At 42.4% G+C, this 26,423-nt stretch overlaps 1 protein-coding gene across 2 annotated transcripts; it reads right to left on the bottom strand.

The window, feature by feature from the left end:
* Positions 1-900: 900 nt before the first annotated feature.
* HTR2A (5-hydroxytryptamine receptor 2A) lies at positions 901-25,446 on the bottom strand. 2 transcript variants are annotated; one of them, XM_082760907.1, is made up of 4 exons: positions 25,076-25,446; positions 23,920-24,620; positions 19,849-20,049; positions 901-2,255 (listed from the first exon to the last, which is right to left on the bottom strand). In XM_082760907.1, exons 2-4 carry the CDS (start codon positions 24,332-24,334, stop codon positions 1,456-1,458), a joined length of 1,416 nt encoding a protein of 471 aa, XP_082617033.1. In that variant the 5' UTR covers positions 24,335-24,620; positions 25,076-25,446; the 3' UTR covers positions 901-1,455. The 2 variants fall into 2 exon arrangements, with proteins under 2 accessions (XP_082617033.1, XP_082617032.1); XM_082760906.1 differs by having other exon boundaries at positions 23,920-24,999; positions 25,076-25,111.
* Between the last annotated feature and the right edge of the window lie 977 nt (positions 25,447-26,423).

Below are 26,423 nucleotides of genomic sequence, written 5' to 3'. Positions count from 1 at the left end.
GGAATCGAATGCTTGGATTTAAGTTTTGCAGATGGATGCAACATTTGTATTTCTGCTCTCCAGCACGGTCCCACTGGCTTCAGTTAAATTGTCTATGATGGCCGAAAGGAAAAGTTTCATGACTAGGCATTTGTTCAGATGATGTGTTTGATATTCTCTGTGTAATGTTTTTTCTGCCCTTGGAGCTATGCAGGTGAAATATGGTGCTGTTTATAAGTCCTGTTATTTTCAAGTGGGCCCAATTTGCCCAAACATATTTCATTAAGGCTGAGTCCTAATAGTGCAAGCTACCTACCGTTCCTGAGCAATCTACCATAACAGCAAAACAGCAAAAACAGGGAAAACAATTTTGAACAAGTAACAGTTCTTAAATAATCCTGACTCTACAAGCACTAAAACAAAACCAGAAGGACACCTTCATAACGGCCTTATTAACCAAAGAGAAATGGTGAGAGACTCTGCTGAAATCTTTTACTAAAGGATTTGTTCATGTAACACTTCCACTGATAAGTGGAAGTCAGGCTCTTCTGGAATCAAACAGAGGCATAGAATCATTCTTGAAATTATTTAGCAATGTTATGCCTGATTTTCCACTCTTTTCTCCCTTCACTTCGCTGTCAACACCAGTGGGAAGGAGCAGAGAATCACATCCAATAATTACTTTTGAAAAAATTACTTTCAAGTTTTAAATAGAACTTATGAAACTTTTAGAATGGAAATAAAGTGCCAGACAAGAAATAAAGATTAAGAATGGTGGTAGAAACAAAGGATCATTCAAGTATAATTTACTTCTGAAGATTGCTAATTTGAACTATAGAGCAAATGGCAGGAAAGTCCAGTAACGTATCAGAATGGTCACTCGGAAGAAAAAATAGCCATAAAAACACCATTACCAAAATTTCCATATAATTCATCTATACAGGTTTTAATAGATTTTTCTTTAATGCTTTAAAATTTATCTTAAATATATATTAGTAAATTAACCATCATTTTATTTAAAATTCCGTAAAGTGCTCATTCAGTTAATGATAACAAAATTCCATTGCAGCAAGGCGAACTAGCTGGAACCTACTCTGCGAGGAAATCAAAGGACAGCTTAGCTTTCACTTGCAAAGAGAAAAGAAATGCGTACATTTCTTCACAGCCCATGTTAGAATACCAGAAATTGCATTTTTTTTTTTCTTTAAGAAATATATCCTTTAGAATATTAAAAAAATAAGTTTAATAAAGCCTGTGCTTAAAACAGCCAAAGTACTGTATGAAAAAAAATTGCACATTGGGTACCATTTCAACCCTGCTTTTCGTCAACAGGATAATACGAGGTGTATGTGATGCTATTGGAGAGTCTCTCGAGCAGGGCTGATTTTCCTACGCTATCAGAGCTCCTCACGGCGCGGTGAAATTTTCAGCGTACTCTTGGTGGTTGCCATGGCATCTGCCGATGGGCTAGCAGAGTCACACGCCGCTAACCTTTTCGTTCCCTGGACTGATGCTTCCCTTTGAGGTACCGTCCACGTGATGTATTCCTATCGTGACCATTGAATAATCCTTAGTCACCATTTTGGCCTCTTTTTTCAGACTCTTCATCTGCGCCAGCTGGAGCTGGCTGGAGTTGTACGCCAGCGCTGGGATAGTGTTCACTAAAATCAGCTGGAAAGGTTTCTTCTCCTCCTTGTAGCGACACTGAATGTAACGAGAGAAAGCTGAGCGGTAGGTCTTATTGAACAACGTATACACGAGTGGGTTGACAGCCGAAGAAAGGTAGCCAATCCAGACAAATACGTTCAGCAGTCCACCGACGACTTCTTCGTTGCATGACGCCTTGCAAATTACGGCCATCACATTGGTGATGAAAAAGGGGCACCACATCACAACGAACAGAAAGAAGACAATGCCAAGGACCTTGGAAGCCTTCTGCTCGTTGCTGATGGATTGCATGGTTCGCCTCCCAGAAGTCCCCACGTCCCTGTTCAAAGAGCGCTGAAAGAGTTTCTCTGAAGAAAGGGAACTCTGAGGGAGGAAACTAAATGAAGCAAACTTGGTCTTTGGGCCAATGTCATTCACACATAACATGGCTTCTTTCTGCAGCGACTTGATAGTTAAAAAGTAAGTGACCACCATGATAGTTAGAGGGATGAAGAATGCCACAAAAGAGCCTACTAGGACAAAATTTTCATCCGCCAGAAGGCAGCTGCCTTTCTTAAACACCTTGGAGTCATCTTGTAGTCCAAAGACAGGTACAGGCATGGAGATACCTGAAGGTGGATTAGAGAAAGAGAAGGTTAAACATGATAAGAAAAAATACTGCTTCCAGTCTCTAAGAAAAAATAAGCAAAACACTCTGAACTGTACAGAGTTCATTTCTCAAAGAATTACCAGTTACAGGACATAAATGAACATTAACAGATAGAGCCACGATTGACAGGCATCCCAAAGCAAATTGAATTTACACAGGGGAGGGAAAAATACACTGTTTTATGTTTCAGCAGCAGTAGGATACTAATCCCCTTATGCCATTTTTACTGGGGCCACACTAAGAAACCATGTGGTGTGAAATGTTGGTCTTGCACATGTTGAGTTTGATGAAGTGAGCTGTGGTTTGTGCAACACAGTTGTTCTTTCCCAGCAAAGAAGGGCAAGGTGAAGAGCAGCACTGGCATTACACAGGATTCTGCTCTAATCTCAATTCCCTCTTTCCAAAAATCCTCAGCCACAGGTGAGATACAGTTGTTTCCATCAAAGGGTCACATAATACCTGGCAGCAACAAAAGGGTATCTTCTTCTGCTCTTGGATCTTGCAATGATCCCTACGCTTGGCCCTTGCTCCTGCCACCCTGGCAAAGGCTTTTATCAACTGTGATCAAGGTGATATCTTGTCTTTCTTTTCTGGGGTGGCTGTCAAGAGTGGTCCTGGGCTGTTTCTTGTAAGACGATTAAAGGTGTTCTCAGTACTGGTTTCAGACTAGGCTGTGAAATACTGATTTTAGGAAAAAAGATAAATTATTTAGCAAGTCTGAGAGTAATCGTCCGTTGGGTCTTTTTCTGCTCTTCCTGTAGTCTCCACACAGTCAACACAGTCTAAATGCAAAAAAAACTTCCCATGGCAACAGCTGGAGGAAAGAAGGGGACAAATTAAGCACTGAGAGACACTGATACGAGACAGCCTGAGATGCAGCTCACCATCCAGGACTGCAAAGGTCCCTTTTTGGTACTGCCAGCCCTACATGCTGCCCTCCCAAAGCACAGCTCAAAGGCAACGGCAACAGTGCAAATCTTATCATCCCCTGGAGAATGTGCTATGTCCTTGCTCTGTCATGAACAGCAAAGCCAGGTGATAACGTCCATCCTCCTTGGACTGCTCCTCCTGATTCAAGCCCACTCAGCCATTTCCCTAGGGACTTCTGCAAATGCTGCTTAGTGCCTGTGTGAAGTCAAACAGCTGCTGATTTTTGCTCGTTTGCATTGTTTGTTGGTTTGTTTGTTGGTTTGCTTGTTTGGTTTAAATTTCTCTCCTCTCCTCCCCCCAGATGGATGCTGTCTCTGCAAGAGAGGCAGTATTCAGGCAGCAAAAGGGACAATGTTCTGTGAAGACAGCAAAAGTGGAGTTGTGAAGCAGTAACACAACGCTGCTTAGACAAAAGCTGCTGTGAATCTGACTCCTATGCAAAGTTAGCATCACCTGGGAGCCTTACTCCCCTTTGTATCTTCAAAGAGAATGGATGCTGTGTTTGGCTTCTGGGGAAGAAAATGAATCAGAGTAGAATTTCCTATGACATGACTGACACGACAGAAGGATGCTGTGCCCTACCTTAACCCCTGTGTGTCCAAGGTTGTCCTTCCTGGTTTACAGATGAGTCCTGACACTCAGCCTCCTGCCACCAGCACTTTAATGGCACTCAGTCTCTACCTCCCTTTCATTCCCTTCCCTTCTTCTCACTGTGATGCTTAGATGGGGAACCCTTTGAAAATGCAAGCTTTCACTTCATTTCATGCTTGTCCAGTGCCTAACAGAGCACCAGTCCAAGAAGAAGGCCCTGAAGTCCAGGCACAGTGCAAAATAATAATTATAGTAATAATATTAAGCTATTATTCTCTTCAAATTTTCTCTTAATTCTTTTGGTGCTCCTGGAGCTTCTACAAGGCTCTTTCTTTTTCTAACAACACTGTGGCTTATTTTATCTGCACAGCTTTGAACTGAGTCATGGCAGTGCCTTGGGCCAATTTACAACAGTACCCTCCTTATCTGCCCAGGGCAGAGGGTGATGGAGAGCCTGTGGTATTGCCCTTTCTATTTCTGTTCCAAGACTGCACGAGCCTACAAGCTGGAGCTTTGGCTATGAGAAGCCGGCGTGTGAGATGCAAACTCATACAGTGTGGGACAGCTCCTGGCTTGAGCTGTCAGAAACCTCCAGCAGCTCCAGGAAGGGTCCTGCCTGTAAAAGCCCAGCTCAGTCTGGTTGAAGGCACTGAGGAAGAGGTCACGTGCAGGAGCCTCATTGCCTGAATAATTCAAGGTGATGAACACTTCCGAGGGTCTGAGGAAAGTTTTGAATCTCTCTTTTTTTTTTTTTTTTTTTTTTTTTTTTTGATGAGTTGAAGGGATACCGAAGGCACTAAGTGCCTGCCAGCACCTCATTTCAGCCTCATGGAAATGCAGTGCAAGTCAGAGCAACACCACAGGTTTTCCGTCCGCTTCTGCCCAGTATAGATAACGGCAGGGCTGTTTTTTCATTTCATTCAAGGACCTAATGTGAGCTGCAGAGATAAAGTAAACAATGGTATTGACAGACTAAAAAGATGCCTTTTGTTACTACCGACCGTACAGTTCAGCCGCATCAAGAGTCATGGGAGGAGAGTCAGCATCACCAGAAAGAGGAAAATTTTAGTGTAATTGCAAGCTTTTTCAAGGGAAAGGCCAAAGTCAGTTACAACTCCTCACCCGAAACACAAGGGCAGCAATTTTCCATCTGCTTTGTTTTGTTGTGAACATGTTCTGAAGAACTGGCATCTCACATCCACATTTCTGGCTTTGAAATGTGACTGAATGGAAATGAGCTTCAGCTTGTAAGCTGGAGTTTTCACATCTCCTTGTGATTCCTTCAAGTGCAAAAGTGCTGCTCACAGCAGAGCTGCAGCAGTCACTCCTAGTCCTGTATGTTTTTATTTTTTCTGAATGACCGTTCAAGGCTTCCTTCTCCTACAGCCACAGGTAGCTGGTCCCTATAAAATCTGAAAGTACCAGATTTGGAGTCACCATCCCTGGAAGTCTTCAAAAGACGTTTAGATGTAGAGCTTAGGGATATGGTTTAGTGGGGACTGTTAGCGTTAGGTCAGAGGTTGGACTCGATGATCTTGAGGTCTCTTCCAACCTAGAAATTCTGTGATTCTGTGATTCTGTGATTCTGTGATTCTGTATCACACAGTTTGGTAGCAGAGAACATTGACAGCTGTAACCTCCTTTTTGTGTACATCCCAGTTCAGCTGATGTAAGGGATCCCACAGTTCATACTGTGGCATGGAATAAGTTAACTTCCAGCCCAAATCTATCTTTTCACATCTCTACAGAGACTAAACTTATTGTTCCTCATCCCAAAGGAGCAGAATTTGTCTCTCTTCAATGGTTAGCTTCTGGCCTCTGTAGCATGAAAATGGCAAATGTGTCCCAACGAGGACACAGGGACAAAATTCGAAAGCAGTCAGGCTTAAAATGTAAATATAGAAATTTCCCTGTCCAAACCAGGCTTCTACTCTGATGGGATTTTTAGGAGGCATTGTGCAAGGCCATGAATGTCAGCCACATAACAATGACGTTTGGACAAGATCAAACTCATACTGTAGGCAGAATTATTAAAAGGTCCTGGTCTAAGCTGTATTCATGTGTTCATTGATATGTGAAAAATGCATGCTGATATACCAGTTAACCTCTTGATAAAATAGCAGAGCTGATAAAGGTTATGTTAAAATTACTGTACCCAGGTACCCCATCCTGGCATAGAACCATAGAATCATTAGGGTTGGAAAAGCCCTCCAAGATCATCTGGTCCAACCATCCCCTGCTACCACTGTCATCCACTAACCCATGTCCCCAAGCACCACGTCCAACCTCTCCTTGAACACCTGCAGGGCCGGTGACTCCACCACCTCCCTGGGCAACCCGTCCCAGTGCCTGACTGCTCTTTCTGAGCAGAAATGTCTCCTCATTGCCAACCTGAACCTCCCCTGGCACAGCTTCAGGCCATTCCCTCTGGTCCTGTCACTGGTTACCTGTGAGCAGAGGCCGACCCCCAGCTCCCCACCCCTTCCTTTCAGGCAGCTGCAGAGAGCAATGAGGTCTCCCCTGAGCCTCCTCTTCCCCAGACCAACCCCCCCCCAGCTCCCTCAGCCGCTCCTCACAGGACTTGTGCTCCAGGCCCCTCACCAGCTTTGTATCCCTGCTCTGGACACGCTCCAGGGCCTCAATGTCCTTCTTGTAGTGAGGGGCCCAAAGCTGAACACACAGTCTTCCAGAGAAAGAGCCTGAGTCAACAGACCAGCACTTCCTAAAGGGCGCCATGTTCAGGCTTCAAAGAGACAAGAGAAGGGGAGACAAAGCTAGGCTCCATAATTCCTGTCAGCCATGGCAGCAAGCATCGTCTTGCTGATCCAGATGCAGGACCAAGGTGCTGGGTCTACAGGGAAGGCCCCAGAGCCCCACACACACCCAAGCAACCAGCCAAGGATTTGTATGGCTTCACTGGAAATCCCCATACTCCTTAAGAGTGTCAGCCACAGCAGCCTATGTCACTCAACAAACAGCTGGCATGGCCCAACAGTTAGCTTTTATTAGGCTTTATAGCAACTGACTGAATTAATTCTTTAAAGAGGATTGTTCTATTTCTCCTTGATTCAGATATGTACTTTGCTGCTGTTTATACAGTCCATGCTTTCTATCTCCCTGCTTTTGGTGACTGTGCCTGTTTAAGAAGACACAGACTGTGCAAGTGTATTCAAACTACTAGAGAGGACCAAGCAGGAAGAGTTATTGCAGCACAGCTCTTCCACACCCCACATCCCTGGCTCCCACTACCTCAAGATTAGTCTGGAAAAAGTCTCAATATGCTCTGCGTGCTTTTTTATGCTTTGTCTTACTCTGTGTCCAAATCAAATTGAGCTGAGGCACAAGGAAGCTCTTGGCCCTGATTGGGAGCATCCACTGAAGCACTAGAAGTACATTAGCTACCTCATTTCCAGTTGGTATTCCCATTTATATCAGAACATTTTCCCTTGTGGACAAACCCTAAATATTATGTTCCTCCAGTATAAGGTGATTTATTCACATAGCTTGATTTATACACAGGTGGCTGTTTCAAACTCTATAGACTTTAATAAACCACAAAACAGAACCCAAACAATAAAGATGAGTAATAAATCCTGCGTTAAACCTCAACCATTTGGACACAACTTCAGGGTGACAAAAGGCTCTTAAAAACACCAAAGATTAAGAAGTAAAGCAATGGCATCCTTCATGCTGTTCTCTCAAAAATCCTGGTAAAACTGACAGAGGTTGATTTAGTGGTACATGCTGCTGGCTTGCAAATCTTCAGAGCTACACAGCAGCCATAAAACCAATTTAACTGGACAGGTAAACTGGGTTTGTAGCTGCCTTGAGCTGCTGAGATTATCAATGATTCAAAGCCAGAATTTACAACATGCCCTGAAGACTGACAAACTGGGGGTATTTCGGATGTAGAGAAGGAAGGGGAATGAACCTATAAAGTCAAGGTTCCTTCCATCAACTCTCCTTCAACTGTCACATGTTTTCAGCCCATATACACCAATTTAAATTGATTTTAATATAAATGAGCATTACCATGCACCTAAATAAATGTGCATGGGTCAGGAAATCCCTTTTAGAAATGCCATTACAGTTTCTTGACAAAACTCAGCACCTTTGTTCACCTTTGCATGAAAAAGAAACAAAATCTTCCTGCCTCAAATTTTAGCAGTAGCATCGATTCTGACATAGTCGGGTTATGGGCCAAATCCTGGGCCACTGCACAGAGATGTGCTAATAATTTTATTACTGCCCAGATTTTGCCCGATAGCAAAGTTGTGCAGTTTGCTGATGGGTAGCAATGCAGAAGCAGAAATTTCCACCAGGGGAAAGCATATGTTGAAAAGCACGGGGTGGTTTGGGAATCACCATTGGAGGCTCCATCTAGTCAGCATGAATGTTAGGAAAAAACTCTGAGCTTTGCTGTCAGCAGCTCCGAAAATCTTTCAGAAAGCATATTATTTAGCCTAGTAGGAGATATATTCAATTCTTTTTACATGAGAAAATTATTGTAAATGATCATTTACAATAATATAATGATGGAGCTGGTCTATTTCACTTTTGAAAAATAGAATCAGAAAAGTCTCAGTGTCCCCCTGATATATTTGTCGTTGATATGAAGCCTGTTTCTTACAAGTGCAGAGATTTGCCTGTCCAAGTTAATTTGCAAGACTGTGGTAATAATTTAAAAAGAAACAAATCAGAATCAGTAGGGCATTATAGAGAGGACAGAGCAAGAAATGAAGGACGTCTGCACCTTGTTTGACCCAACTGATTAGAAATCCAGGGCTCCCAGGTTGGCTTATTTATGAGAAGAAACTGCTGATGGAGTTGCTTATTGCTTTGGTATAATCCTGTTCACTTACAAAATGTGCATGCAGTCCTATTTCCTGGGTGCAGCAGTTTCCTTGCTCTCATACCCAAGTGCCACTCTGTCTATATACACTTCAAATCCCCTTTCTTAGCTATGAAGCAGGACTTATTTATCGCAATTCTGTGTCCTTCAGGTCCAGTCTTTCCTACTTCCTTGCCGAATTTTCTAATCCTTCTCAGTATCTGATGAAAAGATGCTAATTTTTACACTGCAATTTCCAGTAGAGTCTCTCCACCAGTACACTTGTTGCTTTTCATCTAGTGATGTTATCTTTGGTTTGGGAAGAGGCTTCTGCCAAGGTGCGTATTGGCTCATGACAGCTATCCCAGATCAAGGGAAGTTGTTATCCTCCTGTGTAATACGATTACCCGGTCACCAAGGGCACTAACAGAGGCATCTAGAAGTCTACACTTGTCAAACAGCTAGAAAGAAAGAAAGATTTATAAATGCCCTAAAGAAATTTAATTTGTTAAAAGATTTAGGGATTGTGGATTTTGGATCATACCATGTATGCAGCGAGGAGCAATGGTGAATGGACCCCAGTGGTTTCAGCTGAATAAGCTGAAATAGTGAGCCTTGATATTGCAACCAAACCCAGCTTAGTGCCAGCACAAGCTGGTCTGCAAGGGCTGCCTTCACCTTCTGCTCACTCAGATGGACAGAAAGGGGGTCTCAAAGGAGAAAGAAATTGCTGGAGAAACCTGTGCTGTTCTTAACTAAATAAGGAACTGCCTAGTAGATAAATTTTTGTACAATATGGCTAAGGAACAAAACAATGTGGAGCACATGCAGGATTCTTCCTCAGATCTCCCAGAGATTTGACGGATCTTCCTGTTACCATGCTGGGCTAGACCTCAGAGTCTGGTTCTGAATATCTGAGTTATGTTAAGCTTGGAGAAAGTTGTCAAAGACCCCAGCCCTAGACTCATTGAATGTGTCAACATTTAGATAAAAAGTAAGTCTCGTTGCCTTCTGTAGATTACTGTGCACAGGGTGCCCAGGACGTTGTCCAGGCACCTTGTGCCGCTCTCCCAGGAGGAGACCCCACAGCCTCTCTAGAATTTGTCAATACAATTTATATCTTTCTATGGGTCTTGTGAGGTCTCCTGGGAGCCCTTCGCCTGCCCCTTGCCCTGGTCCCCATCCCGGCTCTCCCTGCTGGGACAGTGGCATTGCATTTCAAGCGAGGTTGGCAGGACACGTGGCCCTATGTGCCAGCCTTTCTGCATGGACTCCAGCTTGCTCTGTACATCTGCCTGTGCTTTAATCCCTGCCTCCAACCAGGGGAGGCCTGCCAGGAAGGAGAGAGGACTCTGTGTCACATTACACGGTGCCTAGAGGAAGTTGTAAAGGTTTCTAATGCAACAACAGCAAACTTTTAAGACCTCCCACCCTGCAATTTATCTGCAATATTATTTACTCTTAACAATTTATTGGTGAGATTGTAACTATCCCTGAATCTGGAAGGAGTGGAGAGTAAGGAGGTGCCTGGCTAAGCATGGACAGAGGACAGGGGAAGGCTCGCCTGGGGGTGGCTAGCCAAGCAGCCTTTGAGCCCAAGGTAGCCAGATGGCATCTGCAGTCCTGCTGTCAGCTGGGATCCGGGAGGGAGCTGGCCTTAATATTCTCCTCTGGGGGACTCAGGCTGTGTAACCACTTCATCTGTGATGATTAGAAATGATTGGAAGTGACTGACCTTATGATAAAGAGATGAATGTTTCGTCTGAAGAATTTCAAGATGTGCCATCGGTCTCCAGCCTAGCTCTCTGCAGAGGGGCAAAGTGCTCCACACTCTTACTTAAAGCTCGTTGATGGACAAACCTGTTGCTGCTGCTGCTCAGGAAAATGCATGAGAGCAGGTCAAACATCCTTTTCCCTTTCTGTGTACACAGCTGGTGTTTAAATCACATTGGTGTTTCTAAGTTCCCTGTAGCAATGGCTTAATTTCTACTTGAAAGAAGTAAGAAATTTATAGTTTTTGCTTGCTTGGTGAATGTTGCTGCCTGAAAAGCAAAAGAACCTGTAAGTGGGATCAATCCCCACCATCTGTGATACTCCTCTTGCTTAGCAAATCACCTTTTTGTTTTCCATGATAGGTGGCTTCCTGCAACATTCATTGTTCAGGCCCCCAGGAGAATAGGTCTGGGCATAATCGTGCTTCAACATTGAAAAAAACAAACCACCACAATACATTTTTATCAGGACCTCCTCAGATCACAAGTTATCAGTCTGCCTTTTTAGCTGTGAAGCTCCTGAGGGTTCCTCAGGGCTAACTTATTATACTACATGCTAAGTACACGGTAACGCTTCATAAAAAAGCAATAGTAGCAATAAGCGAGAAATTATGGACAGATCTTTGATATTCCACCATCATAAGCAACTAATGCGATGGCTCCTGGAGCAGTTTAAGTGACAAGATCCTCTACTATCCCAGTTTTTACACTTCTGGGCTTTTAATTATTACTTTAGATGATTTGTTAGATGCTGGTAATTTACTTAACTCTGGCATAATCCTCCACTGGACTGAACAGAGATTTCTGCTGGTATCTCTCTGAGATTTCTCCAGCACTGCTGTTTGATCTTGTGTAGTTTAACACAGCATTGAAGGTAATCGTCAGATAATTTTTTTTAGCATTTTATTTTCTTTAGCTACACTTTTGCCCTGAGACAGACAACCATCCCTGTACCTCTTCTGGACTTTCTGGTCCAGAAAGTCGAGGCTTAGGCTGAGACACATTATTTTTGCTGCCTGCTGCCTCCTTAGGGCCATGGTCTGCACCTCATGACCCCAGTTCTAGCTGCATTTTTTAGTCTAGATCCCGCTTGTACCCAGATCTTTATTTTTTGTAGTTGCTTGCAGAGGCTTCTCATCAAGCAAATAGTCAGCTTCTTATTAGATATACAAGGAAGTTGCACTAGTGGATGGTTATTGGGGTAGATGTCCCACCATGATGTATAATTTGCAAAAACAAAAGCAAACTAATAATAATAATAATAATAATAATAATAATAATAATAATAATAATAATAATAATAATAATAATAATAATAATAATAAACAGGATGTAAAACAATTTACCAACAGGTACTGGCCTGAACATAATGATTTGGGATAATCTACTCTATGCTTTGCTGCCCACCTGGTGGATAATGCCCTTCACACAGATTGAATTGGTCTTTTGTCAGATCAGGCAGTGCCCTTTTCACATCTGGAAGATGTCAGAGTTAAAGAGCAGAAGGAAAAGCAATAGATGGTATCTGCCCATATTTCCCATCTACGGGCTGCAGTGTAGGTGATACGCAAAGATTGCTAGGCTTATCTTTCTGCTAAACATCACAAATCATTGTCACCTTGACAATGTAAAAAAAAAAAAACAAGAATACATGAACTACCTTTGCAACTAAAAATAGTTACTCTGCTTGCTGGAGTAGCCTCCTCATGTCATGCAGTAGTATGAAAACCAGGGCTTGTTTTACCATGGGAGCGCTCAACCCCAAACTTTGGGGCACACAGCTGTAAGGATGAAGTTATGCTGCTCACTCTGTGAACCTGAGACCTAAAAACACACAATATTTTTCTCAGGAGTCTCATGGTTCAGCTCAACCCGAGTCTGTGGGGTCTCCTCCTGGGATAGTGACACAAGGCACCTGGATGGGGTCCTGGGCACCCTGCTCTGGGGGACCCTGCTGGAGCGGGGCTTGGGGATAGGGACCTATAACAGGTTCCTTCCAGCCTCTGCCATGCTGTGGTTCTGTGATTTTGTCATCCTAGCAATAGCTGCCCACTTGATATTTCAAAGCTTGGGTCAAATACAAAATTGTAATGAGAGTTATGTTCTGCTCAAAGGAAAGAAGTCTTCCCAGTGGGTGAGATTTCCTTGCAAGAGAAATACAGGACTGAACACTGTGATGTGCACGGCTCCAACTGTGATCAGCCAGAAAAGAGAGACCTTACTGCAGTGTCTCCACCTGCTTTCAGAAAGTCATAGGAGCTCAGCAGGCTGTTTTCCACTGGTGACTCTGGAGGACAGAGGAAAAATCAGCTGACAGGTACTACTAAATTTTGTTGCAGGTAATTAGCAATATGTTGTCTCAGCTCTGACAAACCCCGTGACTTTTATTAGCTGGGCTTCTGCTTAGGAATGGTGCCAACGACATGGGCAGGGAAACACATGAGGGAAGTTAATTGCAGCCCAAGTGTGCCGTAGTTTGCAATGTTCATGCTAATTGGGGCAAATGTATGGGTTTCATTTTAAAGCAGAATCCTGTGATACATTTATCTTTCCTAACATTATAAAACGCAAAATCTGGCTTTATCGAATTCTAATTCTTTAAAACACATAAACGAAGCTGTGAGATTGCTCTGTGCAATTTTAAAAGGGCTTCAAGTTTCTTTTTCACGATATTTTTTCTTTACGCAACACAGTACTACTTCAACAACACTATTTTTAATTTATAAGGTGATTAAATGCAATTACAGTGTACAAATGACAGAGCTTATAAATCCCAACATGACTCCTTGTGCACTTCTTTCACATTCATTTATACTGCATGTGGTTTCTGCTGTGCAGAAGTCCCTGTTCCTCTGATTAGAGATGCTCAGCTAATTTCTTGGACAATATAGGAACCCCTTTTGGCATTATGCTGTTGCAGAGATCCACTAGATCTACCAGATCTACCAGAGAGGTCTGTGTACAAATCCTTTCTACACTTTGCAACACCTTACATAGCACTTTTTGGAGAAATGTTGGCCTGGTGGTGGGACCGAGACTTCCCTCTCCAGTGGGGAAATACATCCTGGATTCTTGTGTGTGTTGCACATTGTGCTGGGTACACAACTGGCCAAAAATACAGCCTTTCAAAGACAGAGGAATAACTTATAATAGGCACTGTACTGTTACTGCCTTTTTTTTTCTTAAAACATTCCAATTACTCTGAAATGTCCTACAAAAGAGAGACTGGCTGATTATAGGGCTTATTCATTCAAAGGGACTTGATAATAGGACCAGCCTAGTCCAACTGAACTTAATGTTTCTTTTGCCAGTAGCTTCAGTGAGAATAGCACAGTCCTTATGGTCTTCTAAGCAAAGACAAGTTAAAGAAATAAAGAAAAGGACAATGAACAAATTCTGTCATCAGTACCTTGATCAACCTTCCACATAGCTATGATATTAAAAATACAGCTTGATTGTGTAAAAACTTGCCCTTAAAATAAAACCAAGCAGAAAGAAAAGACACACATTAATGGTGTGACCACTCCTCATTCCTTTTTTTTTTTTTGCCTGTGAAGCAGAATGTTTCTTGCAAAGGAGAAGCATATAAAATGAGTGCATATGACAATTTCATGGGAAAAGAAAGCCTTCATCTTGTCCTGACAATCAGGTAACTACACAAAGAAAATGGTAAATATGTATGTGATATTAATTACATATATTACATCTCTATTTGACAATACATATGTACTGGTAGAATATATTCTCTCCCATTTAGAAATCTGCCAGGTCACACATTTCTCTGCTTCAGAAATTTGGCCCTATGGATCTTTATGATGTTTCTTTATCTCCGTGTTTCCAGATTTGGAGAATATAAACATCAGCTCAATGAGATTCAATGGCATGGAGTTCAACAAGGAAAATGCTGGGTGTTGCAGCTGAGACGGGGTAGTGCTGGACACAGGCACAGCAGCTGGGGAGCATTGCTCAGCCTGCAATATCCTGAGGAGGGGAAGTGCAGGGGGAGGCACTGGGCTCTGCCCCAGGAACCCATGGTAGGACACATGGGAACTGCAGAGAGCTGTGCCAGGGGAGGCTCAGACTGGACATTAGGAAACATTTCTTTATCGTGAGGGCAGTCAGACACTGGGATAGGCTTCCTGGAGAGGTGGCTGGTGCCCCATGCCCATCAGTGTTCAAAAAGCATTTGGTCAATGCATCAATAACATGCTTTAACTTTTGCTTAGCCCTGAAGTGCTCAGGCAGCTAAGTTAGATGATCTTTGAAGCTCCTTGCCAAATGGACTATTCTATTCTATTCTATTCTATTCTATTCTATTCTATTCTATTCTATTCTATTCTATTCTATTCTATTCTATTCTATTCTATTCTATTCCCATTGATTTAAGCTTTTTTTTAAATTTTATTTTCAAAAAGGTGAAATATAGGGTTAGTAACAGCTCCTCGTCAGCTACTGAAAAAGAGATACAGAAGCTCAAAATGCAAGGTTTTTTAATCTACACACTCATAAGAGGGAGATAACTGGTAAACTGTTGCTCTGATGGGTGAGATACGTTCACTCTTCTGGGAGGACCAAATCAAGCAAAGGATTCTGTTACACATGTACAGTAAAGACAGCAATAATTTATATCAATAAGGAAAGTAAATATGATATTTACGTGTCTTTTTCAGAAACATTATGTCTCATAACCAGAATGCATGTGCTAGTCACCTTGGAAGTGTGCATCACAGCACTTCGTGTTAGCGTCTCTCAGACAACTTGCACATGAAATGTTCATTTATTTATTAGTTGTCATGGCTGGTCATTAGGATGGCAATGAACTCCCTACTGGCACAACTGTTGCTGACTGCTGAACTTCATATATCATGTGTCTATAAAGCAATACAATGAAGGTCCTGTATTTGTGAGATGGTGATGAAGCTCTAATGCTGTGTTTACAAGATTTTGTGCAATCACCCTTCACTATCATTAATTTAATTTTCTCCGTGTGTTGTGTCACCGTTTTTGATGTTTATGGTAAAGACTGTAGTGTAGCAGATATTTTAAGGTTAGCTTCAGGGCTTCCGAATTTAGGTGCTCACCTTTGAATCTTTATTAGTGGAGTTTAATGTTGTGGTAATTATTTGTAATTTAGGCAAGTATATTCCATGTAATATCAAGTAGCCTTTTCCTATGCTAAACCACCCTTAAATGAGACATGAATGAACTGGCAAATTAAAAGAAAGCCATTAGGAAGAAATGGAGAATGTGGTGGAGCCAGAAGAGGGATTCCCAGCCTGCAACCCCTTGGCTATCTGTGCCTTCTGAAAACAGTAAAGGGACTTTCAAGTGAAGGCTGTCCTTGTCCTAAGTGCTCAGTGAGCTGAAGGAAGCCAAAGCTGTCGATAAACCACAATCCTGAGATGCTGGTAGCTATGCTCTGCAAATCCCAGCTGCTTCCCTGGCCCTTCGTACTCTCCAGGACAGCTAGAAGTCATGCAGAGAAACTGCAGGCTGCCTGAGAAAGAAGTGTAAAGCCTCTGTGTCAGCTTAAAGCCAAAATATCAGAGGGCCGAGTTGCCCTGGACCTCTTTTATACACCTGGAGGTAACTTTTTGCACCCTGTGGTTTGGAGAATGTTGCTTCATATGCAGCACGATTTTTGTGGTTTTGCAACCTCGAAAGCAATGGCAAAGTTATGGAGAGTTTTGTTATGGGGAATATTTCACCAGCTTTGTCCAGCTCCAGTTTATACCTTTTTTTTTTTTTTTTTCCTGCCTGAAAGGTACCGAATAAATCCAAGTTGTTAGTGACTGGGGAGAGCAGAGACTGCCTGAAGGCAGCGAGCAGATGTGTAGGCTGAGTGAGAAATGATAAGCAAAGAGAAAACTCAGACTAAGAGGATTTGAGCTTCATCAAACTTCACCATTATCAGAGGAACAGAGAGAAAGAAGGACTGAGGAATGACATATATATAGGGGCTTAACATTCATGACTTTAACTCTTTTATGTGGCCCTTTCAAGGATTTTTAAAGGAGAGAATGCTGATTTTTGGCCTCTTGCAGAGCAGTATGTTTCCTAGGCCCACTTAGAGGTGTGTTACCTGTATTTTTCAGCATAGGCTCTATTCGCACATCTATAGATCCCAGCTAAACTCTATTGAACACATTTTGGTCTAATTTTTTCAAGGAAGGGAAAATGCTGGGGCTTTTTACACCTGTTCTCACTAATGACCTCTGTGCTTTAAAACAAATGGAATAATTTTCAGGGTCTAATGGGCTTTTGCCTTCAACAGCTACAAATAATCTAATTATCTAGCCACTCTGGGTACTGGATGATTTAAGAATTAAAGACATGATTAGAATCTGTTACAGTAATTATAATCCATTTTAAGCCAATTGCCTGTGGCATTACATGGTCTAGTGAAAGAAAGGCTGCTGGCTAAATGCTCTTCTTCCACTAAATGCAAAAACAAATGTTAGTAAAATATTTTATTTTTTTTTTTACAAAGAAAATCAAGATTGCAGAAGTCAAGTAAATCACATAACCTGTCATTTTTTATGCTTTTTTTTTTTTTTTTTTTTTTTTTTGAATTAGTTCCCACATCACTGAAGCTAACAGAAGAAGACCACCGATTGACTGGTCCTGAAGACTAACAGCATGGTAGGACTTACTAAGTTGGGAACTGAGAACAAGGCAGAAACATTATGAAACAAGATGAATTATGGTTTGTCCATGTCTTCAATATTATGGTCTGGCCACCTGTGTCTCAAAGAGGATGCAGAAGTACTAGAAGAGATTCAGAGAGGTTCACAGGGCACCAGCTGCAAATTTCAGGAGCAAAGGGCAGCCAAAGGGTATCTGGACTGAGGCTGGAGAACAAAACCTTGAGAAGCTCCCATCTTTGTGAAATTGTCACTGAAATAGCAGCCCCACTGTGCACTGGGGAAAGCATGCTGTGCCTGGCACTGGCTGTGCCTGTGCTAGCTGGACCCATGTGAAGGTGCAAAGAGTTAAGTAATTTATAGCACTGCCACTCCAAGTAGCCCTGAGAGCCTGCAGATCGGTAAATGATACCTAGAGCACCTCATTCTTCAGAAACCATTTCCTATTAGCAAATGATGTGTGAAGCACCTCATTCTTCAGAAACTATTTCCTATCCATTCTGAGTCGGACTAGGGTGGACCAGGACAGAGTCATGGACCGATTGACATTAGATTGCACAGGAGACCTGGCATCTAGCAAGTTTGCTCATAACACCAGCATTTTTCTTTACTTTATTTAGCAACATGCCATGATGCAATCTCAATATAGATTTCCAATGGGCAGCTCAGGAGCTCCGTTATAACTTTTTTGCACACCTGCACACCTCAATCTCCTTTTTTTTTTTTTTTTGAGTTCTTTTGCATTTATTTAAGCCACATGCTGTGTTGATGATATGTGAATGAGATGGAGTTTTCTCTGTCAGTCCAACTATCTTTCTAACATCCCCCATTGCCTTACGCATGTCCTTATCCCATCACAGTAAAGCTGACTCCGTCCTCCTCATTCATGCCACACTCGTGTGCTTTCCAATAAAGCCAGAAGTTGCAATTTTCAGATTTATATAAATGGGGACTGTGTTGCTGTCACTTGCCACAGTGATAAAAAATAAAATATGTGTTTTAGCTGATCACTGTTAGAGGAAAATCCTCTAGAGAGCAGAAAAGGTGTTTTAAAGTGGTAAGTTGTTACCAGCTATTACTGCAAAGAATGTTCCTAACTTTTGAAATTAAATATCAATATATCAAAGAACTAAACCCGCCTACTAGAGTACATGAACCATATTCTAGACAACAGGGCCTAAATTATAGATTATTCTGAATTCGCTTTAATAGTGATCTAGTTCAGACACTCTGATCACAAGTCACTGTCTGAAAAAAGATGCTGAGGTACGTGGAGCACTAGTTTGCTCATTCTGATCCTTCTGTGAATTTATTAGTGTTTAAAAAGCACAGTAGTTTCACACGCTAAGAACAAGCAGCACACACAAATACAAACACAGAGAATGTGTTTATAGAGAGAATGCTTAAGCTTAGCAGTGTCCAAGATTGGGAGAAAATGAATGTAGAAATTAATGTATTTTCTAGTGGAATGGTAAAAAAGGGGCTGCAGGGATAGAAAGTATGATTCATCTTAGCTAAATGAAGACATCTACATCTGAGTGAGTAGCTCTAGGCTTGTGCTAGACACCTACATCTGATCAGCTGGACACACCACATCCAGAACCACGTGTGGTGCTGTTGGACCTTGCCAGGTCTGCGGTACTTTGGAGGATGCAGAACTGCCCTCTCCTTGAGAGAGGGCTCTTGCTATCTCTTGCTGTGCTGCAGAAGATGCAGCTACTTTAAGCCATAAATATCCTGGAGTGTTTTTTTCTGACAGGGCTGAAGGGAGGCCAGGAGACAATTCAGAGCAGCAGGCAGGTGGCAGTGTTAGGCATTATCTCCTTCCCTGGTAATGGATTACAGTTACCACTTGCACTAATTTATATTAGTCAGGGAAGTGGCTAATTACGTTTGATTGCTGGCAACATTCCTCTATTCCAGAGCAAGGGAGTGAATTTTTCCTGCTTCTGAATAAGCGAGCTGCCAGTGCTCAGAGAGCTCTACAGAAATGGATGAGCTGAAAGGGAGTTGTGCTTTCAGCCTGCTTGAGAGCCTCTGTTCAACTTGCAGACAAAATGCCTTGACACCCTGATGGCACCAGACACCAAATCCTTTCCATCTCCCACGCCTTGAAGTAGCTCTGGACCCAGGGCGCTGCTACCATGTAAAGGAGCAAGTGACACTGCCATGTCTGGTTGCAAGCCTCTGGGTTATAGCAGTGCAAAGAGAGATTCATTTGGTGAGTCATTCAGGGCACATATTTAAGGCTGCAACTCTGGACTTTCCTGTGGGAAACATCTCTGGTTTATGGGGTATGCAGAGCAGTAATGCCTCCTAATCGGGATGGTGTAAATATCCCACCCTGTGAACCAAGAAAGCCAGAAAAGATCTGCCCGTATGAAAAAACTCTGAGCAAATTACCCTAATGAGAAGCTGGGAACAATTGATTTATGTAAAACGGGGAAACCTTCTTGTAAGTCAAGATTGTATTTTTCTTTTCAGATGTTAAGATAGCGATGGATAATCAATATGGGAAATAAACACATCCTTAAAGCAAACCTGAACTCAGTAGACCTATTGCTGATGTGCATTCTTTCTGTGACAGTGCTGCTCGGCTTCTCCTCCTTTTCCCGTTGTCATTGTTGATTGTCTATTGCTTAATTACTACATTACAGCACTTCTTTCACTGTGGCAAGCAAAATATTTCAGGCAGAGAATACGGTTTTAGGCTGCAATATATATGTCAAATCCTCTCAAAAGCTCGAAATCTGCAATTGCATGCTGAGATATTTCCTCACTTACCAACTGATATGGTCCAAACAACGATTATTTTTGCAAAAGCTTTCGTTCTTGAGTTAAACCGGCTGTGGTGGATGGGGTTTCGAATAGCAATGTAGCGGTCCAGCGAGATGGCACAGAGGTGCATGATGGAGGCAGTGGAGAAAAGCACATCCAAGTAGATCCAAATGGCACAGAGCTTCGTAGGTAGAGGCCACATGTATCCTGCACAAAAGAAAGTTGACGTCAGCTACGAATGTGACATATTCGTGGTTTTTGTTGTGATGCATTTGTCTTACTGCATATATACTTCTAAGAAGAGCTGGTAGTGAGTAATGCCTTCAGTAGAAGCTGCCTGACAAAATTTCTGTTTTAAGAAACCATTTTTTTTCCCCCAAGCTACATGCTGGGTGTGTATTTTTCTTTTTAATTCTATATGAGTAATGCTTGGTGTTGTAATTAACCATTTCTGGCAGCAAATCTGTGGAAAGAGAAATAATTTTGTCACTCTAAGTGTGGAATTTCTGAATTTTCTTGTAAGATTTTTCTTTGGTGTGGTTAATGTATTATTATCACCTGCTGATCTACAAAATTCTGTAGATTCTGTAAATTCTGAAACTGAAACTTCAGGTTTAGTAGCAGCTAGAGAAGCATATGTGTTTAGTCGCATATCAGTGATATTCGTATCACCTATCTTTAGATACCTTCCACATATTTAATAAGGAGGGCATTCCCTATATCATCAATGAACATGATAGGCTCCCCCAGAGAGAGCAATCCCAAGTAAGTGCATTAGTGTTTACCAATATCCAGTCTAGATCTTCTCTGTTGCAAATTAAGCCTTTCTTTTAGCTTGTTCTTTCCAATGGCAATGAAGAATAATTGATTACTGTCCTTTCTGAAAGCTATTGGAAGATGGCTATCATGTCTTGTCTAGCCTTTTCTTTTTCTCCTCCAGACAAAGCAAAGCCAATTCCTTTATCTTTTGCTTGCAGATGATGTTTTCAGAACTTTTGTGCTTCTTGTTTCTCTGCCCTGGAATCTATTTAATTTATCTTGCTTATACTGCAGTGACCAACACTGGACTCTGTGGTGTTGCAAAGACCTTCTGACTGCTAAGTGAAATGCAAGATTGCTTCACAGGTCTTGCAGGGAATGTCCTGACTTATGCAACCTGGAATGATGAGGGTGTTTTGTATTAAAAAAAAGGATGCTATTGATGCACACTTAGCTTATGATTCATTTTGACAGCCAGATCTCGTTCAATATTCCTGAAGTCTGGACTAATTTCCCCAGCAGTAGTTGGTTTGTTATCTTTTTCCTAAGCGGATATCTTTGCATTTATCCTCAGTGAATTTCATTTGTTCATTTTAGACTTTCTCTTCAGGGGTCCAGATCATTGTTGATGATTCTGATCCCGTCCCTCTGAGTGCTTGTAACCTCTCCCAGCTTGGGACTTTTGGAAAACCATGCAAGCTCATACTCTGCTCAAATAGTTAAGAGCAGTATTGAGCAGACCCAGGATAAGCAGAGCCCTGCAGGACTCTCATTCAAAGGTCCCTCTAATCCTGCAGGGAACCACTAATAACTCTTCTTGGGGCAAGTTCTGCAATTAACCTTGCCCATATCTTGTGGTGATTTAATTCTGAGCATATTACTCGAGCTGCCCATAACAGTTCTGCATGGGGCAATGCCAAAGCTGGTGTGAGAATATGTTAGTGTTTCAGGGAGTGCCTGGCTCATTTGGAGATACATGTACAGCCTAAATTGCAATAGTAGGAACAAAGGTAAAGGAGCTAGGTCTGCCCCTAATTAAATGTAGTCTCCGTGAACACTGAGACCTATTTCCTGATGCTCTTGGACTACTGTAATATGACTGGCACTGACAAGCTGCATGGTATTTATCGATATGTTTTATCTTTTTCTTGGTTTTTAAAAGGGGAATCCAGTCTCTGGACTGTCTCAAGTGAGGGGTGTCTTTCTGGATTATGTCTTCCAAGCAGCCTCTCTCTGCCAGGCAAGGCCAGTTTACACAGGGAAAAGGCATAAACTACTTCTGCACTTGACACCATGCATCTGTTCTCTGTGGGAACACATTTGCCATACCCTCCTAGACCTCTTGTCCTTGCTTTACCTGGATGGGGAAGGGAAAAACACCACCCTTCAGATAAACCACCTTGGAGACTACAGGAGCACAAAATAGGAAGGTAGATGAGAGGAGCTAACAATAGATGTAAGGAAGGGTGTAGATAACATCCTCCAGGCTGGCCCAAGGACATGGTAATGGCGTGTGGGATGGGGCACCTTTTCCTTGTGCTGTGCTCCGGTCACTGTCTAATGCAACCCTCCACATATCCAGGGGAGAACAAGAACAAACAACAAAACCAACAGCGACAAAAACATGGCTCCAATTTAAAGTTTGGTTAGGGAGGAAAAGGTCCAAGGATTTGCGTGGTTCATGAGTCCCCTTGCAAAAGTCCTCTGTTCAGACTTGGGACTATCAGTATGGGTGGCATAGAGTTGTCTAGGTTGGAAAAGACCTTCAAGATCATCAACCTCACACCATGCACCCATCACTAAATCATGTCCCTAGGCACCATGTCCACACATTTCTCAAATACCTCCGGGGATGGGGACCCCACCACTTCCCTGGGCAGCCCCTTCCGATGCTTGACCTCCCTCTCCATGAAGAAATTCTTCCCGATGCGCCGTCTGAACCTCCTCATGCACAACTTAAGGCCATTTCCTCGCATCCTATCGCTTGTCACCATGCGATGACACTGGGCTGATGCTGCCGGGGCGCTCCCCCCGCGCCACCTCCGGGGGGTGGCGGAGCTTTGTGCCTGAGAATCCGGCGGTTCCCCCTCGAAATCCCCCCTCAGCCCTTCGGGTTTCGCTCCTCTCCTTCCTCGGCAGCAGAGCCCGGCCAGCAGGAGTCCCTGTTGCTTGTCTCAGGGAAGCAGGCAGGGTTTTTGTTCAGCTCAGGCACCGGACGGTTTCTGCCCAGCTTTACACCGTCTCCTCCACCACCGAGGTAATTTCACCGTTAATACGATAAATCACAACACTGCACCCTCACCTATGCCCAACACCGTTTTGGGGTGCAATCTGTGTAAAAACCGCTGAAATCGTTTTTTTGGATGTAACCTCTCATAAGTTACAGGCTCACACTCAAGAGCTATACTCCCGAAATTGTGCAGCAAGAGAAATCTTCGCAAACAGCCTCACTTTCCTCCTGACATTGTCTGGCTTCTCCTTCAGCTGCAGCCACTCAGTTGTGGCACTGGAAAATGCATTTCTCAAAGTTTAGGGGTGATAACAGCCTGGCAGTATTTGTACCGAATGCACAGGCTGCTGCTTTTTCCTACGTGAGCTGTGCTGCAAATTATTTTGGTGAAAAAGAGAAGAAAGGTCTGCTATTAATCACCTACACGGGTATGAACTGTGAGTCATAATCCACTTAATTCTTAAATAACTTCTCTTAAGAAATCATAGCCGATATTTAGCTTTGCTTCTGTAAATGTTACTAAAAAATAGGCAGAATTAACTCCCATCCATTTTTTTTAACTCCCACAATATTTATTGCAGCCTTTGCCAGCAAGTGGAGGTCTGAGCAGGATGTTGGTGTTAAGAGAATTATTAGAGTTTGAATTACTTCATTAAAAAAAATTAAAGGGGTTGCCAACTTTTAATCTAAAGGTAGTCATTACTGCTTCTGTGCATATTTGCAGAGCAAAGTAACTGGCAGGACCATAAATACTCATCAGAAAAACTGGAAATTATAAGCCATGGGGAAAAATGAAAGAATAAGGAGAACAAAACATCTTCATACACATTTTGAGACAATTCCATCAGCAAATGAGTAGTAAATTAATGATCTGGGCTGAGTTTAAAATGTCTATAACTAGATATATAAAGTGGGGAAAGGCATTTCACCTATTCTTACATCCTTTAACCATTTACACATATTTCACCTCGCATGGAGTAACTGCAATTTCTTTGTGCTAAGAGACTGAAATAAGAACAACAACTACTTGTGCATGCAATGTTTAAAGCTTCTCTATACATGCAGCAGATTACATGGCTAATACTCACCGTACAGTATGGTTAACATTGACACAGGCATGACAAGAAAACCCAGCAGCATATCAGCTATTGCAAGTGACATTAGAAAATAGTTAGTGGCATTCTGCAGCTTTTTCTCCAGTGACACAGCCATGATGACAAGAATATTCCCAGCAATGGTTAAAACAATCACTATCACTGTCAGCAAAGCTGGCCAGTTTTTCTGTGAAAGCTGAAACAGGGAAGGGTAGCATGGTGGACTCATATTACTTTCACACGAAAGATTAGTTAGGTTTTCGGAGTCCGCAGTCAAGTTAAAGAGATGTGATATATTAATCTCTCCGGGTCCGTAAACGTTTCTGTAGAGTCTTCTCTCATGATTTATTTGTATTAAGGAGTTTGCAGTTGGGTTCACAGAGCTCTCCTCATCACAAAGAATATCCATTGCTAAGTCCAAAACCGGTGAGATAAATAGTGAAAAATAGGAAATTATCACCCTTTGTCACCATCAGGCTTTATATTCCTCAGATGTCCATGTCAGAAGTTGATGGAGCACAATCTTTTGTCGACTGCATTTTTGCCAGTAGCATGATGTAGAAAAACATACCAGAATTACTCCGAATGCTGAAATGTTTTGTTTTCTGTTCCATAGGAAGTCCAGCGTTGGCACACATCGAAAATCCAGCTGAACAGCAAAGCCAAACTGAAGGCTAGAGACTGTGGACTTGAGGCTTGAGAGAGCAAAAATGTTGTAGAAATAAAAGAGAAAAAAAACTTTTGCAACCACTAGGACTCCCCTCTGGAGCTACATCTTATTGCTATTGGTAACTGTAATCACACAATTTTAAACACAGCAGTATTAAAATAGCTTGCCATACAAAACAGCAGAGCTCTTGCTTCCCTATTAAGAAAGTTGATTAAAGATTCCATCCAGCATCTTTCTCTTGAAATAATTAGATATGCTCTTATTTATAGTACATCTTCCATAATATGGCTGATAGTCTCTGACTTCTGTTGTATTTCAGTATCATGTTCAGGCTGGTATCAGAGATCCCACATTCTGCTCCGCGTTGGTTTTTGTAGCTAATTGTACCTTTTGGCCCAGCCTGGCTTCAAAATGGAAATTAAACAACTGGATATTATGACTTAAAAAAAAAATAAAAATAAAAAAATAAGGAAGACTTACATTGCACTTCAGAGCCCATGCTCAAACTGCGTTTAGGTTCGCTTTGTACCCTGTTTGACCGTATCCTTCACTGTATTTAGCCTGTTTGGGGTCCTTTTTCTTCAGCGTCCTCCGAAATGGTGGTGTTTGGAATAGGGTCTTGTGTTTTGTTGTTGTTGTTGTTATTGTTGTTGTTTTTTTTTACTTCTAAACTGCACACTTGAGTGAAGCTAGTTCCCGTGCTGCGAGGCTTGCTCTTTTCTTCTGAGAGATAGGCTGCTTGCTGGCTCTTTCCTTGTGCATTTCCCCCGCCCCAGGGCAAGCTATATTTAAAATAATAATAATATCAGAGCCCTTCACAAAGTGACACAAAAGAAAGCACACACACACACATGAGCAAAAGCAGCCTGCACGGAGGAATTACTGATTTCCACAGGAACGGAATTTCTTGCTCACTGCCTTGTTCGGTTTGTCAGACCTCCCACTATCCAGATGTCATAAACTGCAAGGTAGCAACGGCAGGGGAGGGCAGACCAAACAGGGTCTTTTTCTGGTAAGCCAGCAGCGTTTTCTTTGCGTGTTGTGGAGGTCCTAGGCTTGGGTCTTTTTCAGCGCACACTTCCCATTTGCGGAGGGTTGCAAACACAGCTGCATGCAATTACAGTGTTTTACAGGATGCAGGCTTAAAAGAGACGAAATCTAAGGCTCGCAGTGGTAGTTACTGGTGAAAAAATATAAGTGTGAAGCTTTTTCCATGTAGAGAGGAAATCATGCCATCCTTAAAAGGAAGAAATAATGATCAATCCCTGCAGTTTTAACTCCGAGTCTGTGTTGGCACATTAATCAAACTGGCAGCAGATATTTATAAAAATTTTGAAGTCACCCTGATGTCACTCCCATTTGTCAGGAGGTGGATGCTACAGTTAACCCCAGCAGCCTGTCCCAGAGAGGTGTCCCAAAGGAAGCAGTTCAGTAAGGCAAAACCGTAAACAGCAGAGAGGGAGACAAAACACACACACATACACACCCAGCTTCCTCTGCTGCCAGAACATGAACGAAGAAGTAGGCAGCTCTTAAATTTTCCACACAATACAAAAGCTTCTCCCAAATTCACCGAGACTTACCATTGCCCAAAACTGAGCTGAGGGGTTCAGTGTGTGCTCCCATAGCCCAGCTCTACATGCAGCATCCCTAACCCCACTGAGGATCACAGGAGGCTGCAAACATATGGAGACTTACTGCAGCTCAGCTGGCATGTGCTGATCTTTTCAGGGGTCAAAACTTTATTAAAGGAAGTCTTTCCTTATCTATGAGGCATTTTTACAGTAAAGCCGTCCGTAGTGAAATTGTTCCGTGGAAGGTTTTGCTA

This window comes from Aythya marila (assembly GCF_965140915.1).
Source record: "Aythya marila genome assembly, chromosome: 1".
In the NCBI taxonomy this organism is placed as follows: domain Eukaryota; kingdom Metazoa; phylum Chordata; class Aves; order Anseriformes; family Anatidae; genus Aythya; species Aythya marila.
The sequence above is the reverse complement of the archived record's forward strand: the minus strand, read 5'-3'. Positions and strand labels throughout refer to the sequence as shown.

Excerpts from the sequence above, each read along its gene's own strand:
- HTR2A (XM_082760907.1), bottom strand. The coding sequence starts at position 24,334 with ATGGATATTCTTTGTGATGAGGAGAGCTCTGTGAACCCAACTGCAAAC. Across the intron at positions 20,050-23,919 it reads AATGTTAACCATACTGTACG|GATACATGTGGCCTCTACCT; the intron begins GTGAGTATTAGC and ends TCTTTTGTGCAG. Across the intron at positions 2,256-19,848 it reads TGTTTGGACCATATCAGTTG|GTATCTCCATGCCTGTACCT; the intron begins GTAAGTGAGGAA and ends ATCCACCTTCAG.